Below are 7,580 nucleotides of genomic sequence, written 5' to 3' on the forward strand. Positions count from 1 at the left end.
AATAATATATACAAAATCTGCATAGATTAAAATATAATATTTATGTGTATTTTACAATTGAGCTACACCGGGTGTCCCTGCTAGCTTACTTCTGCAGTTTTAACAAGAGCTTCAATAATATCAGAGTATCTCCATTTACACTGAACATCCACAGAATGGCAACATCCATGTATTACATATGAAAGAGTCCGCTCTGGAATTTCCGCAGGTCCCGCTAGTATGTCATTATGTATAAAATGGGCAGAATATTGAGATGATTCTAGAGTTATGTTTGCATCAACGTTAAAATTGTTTGAATTGAACTTATTAAAAATAGAGGCATGGTCTGGGTTGTAAAACAAACAAATAAAACCAAAAACAAAGATGCTTGTGCAGAATAGTGACATTTTAAATCAACGCATTTCGGGTAAAAACATTATTATATAGTTACACGTCATGGCAAAATTCTAAATTCTAAAAATTGCAAAAAATGATCCAGTGGATGTGCTATAGATGTATTTTTAACAAAAAATCAGCCACAATTATGTGCCAATATTTTGTGTTTAAAAATGGTGATTGTAATTATTTAGTGAAAATGATTGATTGCAGTTATCTCCCCTGCATCTTGCGAACTCTTCAACATTAAAACAAAACTTTATAAATCAAACTCAAATTTTATTTTTATTTGTAATTATTTTTCTACTGTATCATTTTTCGGAATTTTTGGAATTGACATGTAAGTACAATGTTTTCACCTGAAATGTGTTGATTTAAAGCATCACTATTCTACAAAAGCACCCCCCACCCCCCCAAAAAATGAAATATTGAATCAAATTATTGCAGATTCATATTTTTTTTTTTTTCTTTTTTTTTTTCAGAAAAAAGGCAACTAAAGCTCCTGTCAAATCTGAGGCTGGTCCCTCTTGTCGAGGACGAAGTGCTGCTGCCAGTAGTAGCAACTCGAATGGCCCCTCAACTTCTGGCTATCAGGCGCCGTCCATTTCAGGGTCGTCCTCCTCAATTTCCATCGGTAGAAGTGGACGGAGCTCGGCAACCCCGTCCAGCAGTGGCGGCAGCAGTAGTAGCAGTAGCAGCAGCAGTAGTAGCAGTAGTATTGGCAGCAGCAGATTGAATGGTCTTTCCTCGTCAGCTGGATTGACACTCCGAAATAGTGTCTTGTCCTCATCATCATCATCATCTTCTTCTTCTTCCTCTTCTTCCTATTCAGGCAGCAGTTCAAAAGGAAGCAACACCAAATTAAACCAAAAGGCTGCGGCAGTTGCAGCAGCAGCCGCTATGTCCCAGCAAGGTAAGATACATAGCCATTTTTTTTTTTTTTCAAAAAATGGTTTTAGCTTCATTTTTTTTATTTAATCATCTTTTTTATTTTTTTATTTAGTTATTTTTTTACTTGGTTATATTTTTTTTACTTGGTTATATTTTTTAGTTATATTTTTTGGTTATATTTTTTTTGTTTTTTATTTAGTTTTTTGGTTTTAGCTTTTTTTTTTAGTTTTTGTTTTTAGTTTTTTTTTTGTTTTTTTTTTTTAAATTAATTTTTTGCTGTTTGTTTTTGCTAAATATTTTGATCATGGTAATATTAATTCTCAGACATGTTCATATTCGATTTAATATCCATTTTACATGCTGGCATGTATTGGATGACTTTTAGAAATTGCTTTTCAAACTAACCTATGTCTGGCCAGGTCTATATTATTTATCCCCCTTTTATTTTGTGTCCATTCTTTCCGTGACCTTCCTATGTACACAGAACATGTTACCTCAACTGTTCTGCATCTACTAACGAGAGAACTGTTATTTTATTAAAGTTTAATTTTAATGAAATCTAATTTCTGCCTTTTTTACCTTCGCAGATATCTGCATTACATCAAGTGGTCGAGTTGTGAAAAAGAAAACTGTCATTGAACATTCATCTGATGAGAGTGATGTTGATGATATGGACAGGATTAGACCACACACAACGACATCCTCTAGAGCTTCAGCAGCATCTAAGAGACGTCGGAAAGAACTTGATGACGATGATGATGACGACGATATTGTGTCAGAAATGGAAAGAGAAATTAAAAAAAAGAAAACCAAACATAAAAAGGAACCTCCGAAAAAGAAAGCAAAGAAAAAGAATAAAAAGTCAGGTAACGTCTACGCAGTATTGTTAAACAGTCATACGTGTACATTCTGTATTTGTCAATAACAGGCACGAGGAGAAAAGCAAATGTACACGTGTGATACTATCGATGCCCCACCTCCAAGTGTTGGGAAGTGGAGGAGACAAAAAAAGTCTGACAAAAGAAAATAAGTTTATCTGGAAATAAAGCTATAGAAAATGGGGTTGGTGATAAGTTATTCATTGACATGCACAAAGGAAAGCTGAGGTTGGATTGTTAATTAAGGTGTGGCAATAATTGAGACAAAGACGGTCAATTTATTTTAGAATTAGTTTTAGGAATGTTGGTGGGTTTTGCGACCGTTTTACGATGGTTTTATGACAGTTCAATTGATGACAATTGGATACACTCAAAGGCAGATCCTGGCTGGAAGAGATAGAGAAATTAATTCATTAGTCGACTGATAAAAACAATCTCAGCAGTAGATGGGGAGATGGGTGTAGAGGGTTGATAGTGTCACACACGTGCCCAGAGTGCGACTTATATTTTCAGAAAAATAATGGAGTCTGTTTTTTTTTGTTGTTTTTTTTGTTTTTGCTCATTTTATTTTATGTTTTATGCTTGTGAGCTCGTGCACTCTTTTGGTAGTCGCCAATGCGTGGGAGAAAACATGGTCAGGATCAGAAGATGACAGAAAAAAAATCTATGATACACTACATTTGGGTAGACGATCATTGCTGAACAGGGTAACATGTGGTTTTATTGTATGCATGTCTGAGGCAATGTCAGAAACTCTGGAAAGTAAATGGATGGTAACATTTAATGCTACTAAGACTTAGCTTCTTTCCTTTAACAATTACAAAAGAAATGCTCAACCACTGATCGCCATGACAAATAAAACCCTACCTGAAAGCTCATCTTCGGACTCCTCAGCTTAACATTCACAGGCAACATGAATTGGAACACACATTGAAAATATTGCCAAGGCTGCTGCAAAGAAGGTGGGCTTTCTTTACCATGCTAGAAGATTACTCACACCAAAGAGTATCTTACATCTTTACAAAGTCACAATTCACCCATGCATGGCGTATTGTTGCCACATCTCGGCTGGTACATCTATCACTCATGTCCTTAGACGGTCCAAAAAAGAGTCAAGTCTAATATCATCACCCAGGCTCCAACCTCTGTTCCATTCCTGCAACGTTGCGTACCTGTGCCTATTTCATAAATATGTTCTAATAATATACTTGAATTTTTTTCTGTCTTTGGTTAGTGAAGGACAAATTCTTCTAGACTGATAGACTGAGGGGAATTTTTATTTTTGTTTTAAACCTTTTTGGCGAGCTGAATTTCTCCGACATTAAAAACTTTCTTGCTCTGTCCTCGTGGGAAGGAACGCATTACCAAATAATCACCCATTTTAGTACTGACCAGGTTTAATATTGCTTAACTTTGATGATCTAACGTGAAATTTGCAATGGAGCATTGTGCTTGTGCCTTCATTTGGGACCCTATGAATTCACCAGAAAGAATTGAATCAAATGATCAAACTTGATTGCTGCCATCCACAAGTTGTCATTTATTCAATAAATTGTATATTTGATAAGAAATGTTTGCAAAATTTAATATCAAAGGGATTTTCAAAATGATTGTTAGCAGTGAGATGTACACGATACTTTAACAGATAGATTCTTCACTGATTCAAATCATCAACCAACAACGACATCCATTTCAGTTGATATTATATAACCATTTGTGACCACCTGAAATACCCCCTTGGATTGGCCGTCTCACTATAGCCACACTCCAAGGGTGTTTTATTTGGCTATTGTCATTTCACTGAATTGACATGCCTTTGATTACACCAGTATAACCTTTTTGACGAAAATGACCATTTAAGCATTTGATCAAGTTTGTTGTGTTTCACAACAGGTTGCTGTGTCAGGTTAATAATTTTTATTCGAATGACCTTTTGATACATTTGATAATTGTTTCTTGCATTTGGCCAGATGCACACTTTTATCAAAATTATTTCTCGGTAAACAAAGTTTGAATATCCAACGCTATCTCCTCTCCGTATTTAATTGTAATTACTTACATGAATCTATTTTTTTTATTGCCACCATACCTCGTATATTTATGCATATATAATTTCTAATTTCTAAACATAAAATATATGAATGTTATCAGTAGGGCTATGACAACAGCATATTCTTTTCATTGTTTTGACTCTCGAGTATACATCTGACACAGTTAGACACAATTAATCAATCGGGGATCACATCACGCTACATGAAAACGTATAAGATATCAATGGATATATACCTGAGAATCAAAACCAGGAAAAGAATATGCTGTTGTCATAGCCCTAATTATCAATAATTATACAATGAAAATAATTGTTTTGTTTTAATAAGTGTTTTTTAGAATTTCAGGTTTTTTCCTAATTTTTATTTTGATAGACTCCTTAAAATTAACTTTTCTGAGAATGACAATAATATTTTGATTTTAGTAATGATTTGTTTGTCTATGTAAGCAGCATTTGTTGAATTTAAATTGAAATTAAGTTTAGAAAGCTAGTACAACAGATTTAAACATTTTTTTGTTTTTTAATAAACAAATATTTATTTATAAAGTATTAGAAGGCAAATATTTATTTGCTTAAAATCAAATTTTTGCCTGTCTTTGTGGTATAAGTTCCCTAGCAATGTGATCTTCAACAGTCTGATTTTCAAATGTTCAAAATCAGAAGGTACCCCAGAAAAAGAAAAAATCATAAACTGATTCCTTTCTTAATGAAGGTGTGTTATTGCTGAACATTCGATTTTTAAACAAGTATTTGTTTATATAAAAAGAAAATTGCATTGTATTGGCTTTCTAAACTTACCAATTTCAATTTATATTTGATTTTACTTATACATATATAAAAACACAATTTAAGATTGTAAATTATGATTTACAATAATTTATTGTTCGACAGGATAATCTAAAAAGAAATATTAAGATTTCCTTAATCCGCAGAGTTTCAAAGAATACGCTCTTTTCATCATTTGAAACTCCACAGATTAAGGGAATGTTAATATTTCTATTTTGAGTATCTGTCATACAATAAATTCTCTAATTTTAAATTGTGTTTTTTTATGTCAAGCTCTTTCCTATCTTGTTTTTTTTTTATTTGGTTGGGATTACTATATAAATATTAATATTTGCTATAAGTTTGCAGTAGCTTTAAGCTTGAAAACTTAATTTTTACATATATATATATATATATATATATATATATATATATTTTTTTTTTTTTACTAGAAGATAAAAATTATTTCATTTTTCTTTTAGACAATCATCTACCTTTGACAAATGGTCATGCCAAAGCCTATCGAACACGAGCAACTACAGGATCTCTAAAACCTCGAAGCTACGACAAAGTGGATGATTTACCTTCTCAACGTCGTCACAAATCACGGCTTCGTCAGCTTACTCTATCTCCATCTTCAACGTCATCAAATTCTAAAAAAAGCAGCATCATCTCCAGATCAATGTGCACGACCTCGTCACTGGTATCAACCACTTCCAACACTTCATCGAGTGGCAGCTTAGCATCGTCCACTCTTTCAACCACTTCCTCGTCCAACTCTTCCACTTCTTCTTCCTCTGACTCTGATAACAGTGGCTCTGCCACGGATAATGATCACAGACTCCGGCGATCAAAACGGGCGGCTACTCAGCGCAGCACGAGGGCCACTCAGAACTTCTATGAGGCTCCAACTCCTGAACGCCGGCCAAATACACGGTTTCGGAAAGATGAAGAGGATGGCCGTTTTGACGGAGAAAGCAGCCGGCAGTCGTCTTCCCAGTCACCTGTTATGATGACGCGCAACCAAGGCAGACGAACTGTACGTTATCGAGAGGATAGCGATTTTGAATATGGTGAAGGTACTGATGATGACTCTAATATCTCTAATGTATCAGAGAGCGCGGTTGTAGCTCACAGTCGAAAAGGACGATTAAGACGTATGGCGCAACGGAACAGACACAATTTAGTCGGAGATTAAAAATAAAGCAGGACTAAATAATAAATTTTAAAAAAGCACAACACTTCCTCTGCCCTTCATTTAATTTTTTTTAATTATGGCTTGAATTTTTTTTTTATTTATTTCATTTCAACATTTTATTTTTTTTTAACACTGTCCTTAATACGGGCTGGAGACAAAAAACTAAAAAATGGTGCCGATTATTGCTTTTCTTGGTAACAAAGATTATGAATTACAAATATCATAATAAATTAGCACCAAAAACTCATTTTGGGATGCAAGCGATCATCTCAGTGTCCTCGCCTCATGCCTTCTTTTCCTTCCTCTTATTTTTTTATTTTTTGTTTTTTTTTTTCATCTGAAACCTGTTCTTTTGTCATCCAGCCATTAAAAGAAAAACAAAACAAAAAATCTCAAAATTAAACACTTGACTCCTTGTTTTTGTTATCCATTCTGTCATGTTTGTTTTTTTTGTTTTTTTTAGTTTTTTTTATGTTTGGTTCCTTTTTTTTTTTCCCCCCTTCTCCTTAGAAAAAAATGATGCTTTCGTGCAAGCATCTTTTTCGTCCCTACCCCTTCCTCTTACATTTCCAAAAATGAAATAAAGTTTGCACTGAAACAAAACACAAAAAATCATTTGAAAATGTTTCTTCTCAAAGAATCATTTAGAACTGCTGAAATGCTGACTGTAATTAATAAGCTCCTTTTGTATATTTTGCAACCAATTAAAAATACCCAAAAAAAATGGATTATTTTTTTTTCCTATTTCTGGCTTAGATGGTAAATGCAAATATTTTCAATCAAATTTTACAAAGGTCATTTTTATTTCTTTTTTTCTTTTTCTTTTTTTTTTTTTTGATTAAGTGATAAATTTTGACACTTTGAATAAGTGATAAATTTTGCCAATTTGACATTTTGACACTTTTTGATTAAGTGAAAAATTTTGACATTTCGACACTTTTTGATTAAGTGATAAATTTTGACATTTTGACACTTTCTGATTAAGTGATAAATTTTGCCAATTTGACATTTTGACACTTTTTGATTAAGTGATAAATTTTGCCAATTTGAGATTTTCAATGATGCATTCTTGTACCAAAACATTAATGCTTGATATATTGTACCAAAACATTAATGCTTGATATCTTCCTAAAGGTTTTTTTTTTCCCTTTTTAATGTTGACGTTTGTCTCTCATGTATGTTTGTATATGTATAAGTTCCTATTTCTTTTCAAAAAGTATTTATATAATATAGGCCAGGAAACCAGTAAAGCTGTGTATTTATTTAGTACAAATTTTTACTTTACAAACATCTCTGACTCTGTGTTTCCACTAGTCTTGGAATTTTGTCTCTTGTTGAAGCCTGTATCCAATTAGGTAGATGGAAATGTTTGTATAAAGTTATATATATAGTAACTGGATGCCCGGTCGTACAATATGCTTAA

At 33.1% G+C, this 7,580-nt stretch overlaps 1 protein-coding gene across 4 annotated transcripts in view; it reads left to right on the forward strand.

The window, feature by feature from the left end:
- The window catches only part of LOC145241326 (PH-interacting protein-like), a 134,565-nt gene extending 127,796 nt beyond the window's left edge, over positions 1-6,769 (forward strand). For all 4 annotated transcript variants that reach the window (XM_080104158.1, XM_080104156.1, XM_080104155.1 and 1 more), the window contains 3 exons: positions 858-1,288; positions 1,854-2,132; positions 5,442-6,769. In XM_080104158.1, the coding sequence (XP_079960284.1) occupies positions 858-1,288; positions 1,854-2,132; positions 5,442-6,157 (1,426 nt within the window). In that variant the 3' untranslated portion in view covers positions 6,158-6,769. The remainder of the gene's footprint in view (positions 1-857; positions 1,289-1,853; positions 2,133-5,441) is intronic.
- Positions 6,770-7,580: the final 811 nt, after the last annotated feature.

This window comes from Euprymna scolopes, chromosome 20 (assembly GCF_053919585.1).
Source record: "Euprymna scolopes isolate OS-2025 chromosome 20, ASM5391958v1, whole genome shotgun sequence".
Classification (NCBI taxonomy): Eukaryota; Metazoa; Mollusca; class Cephalopoda; order Sepiida; family Sepiolidae; genus Euprymna; species Euprymna scolopes.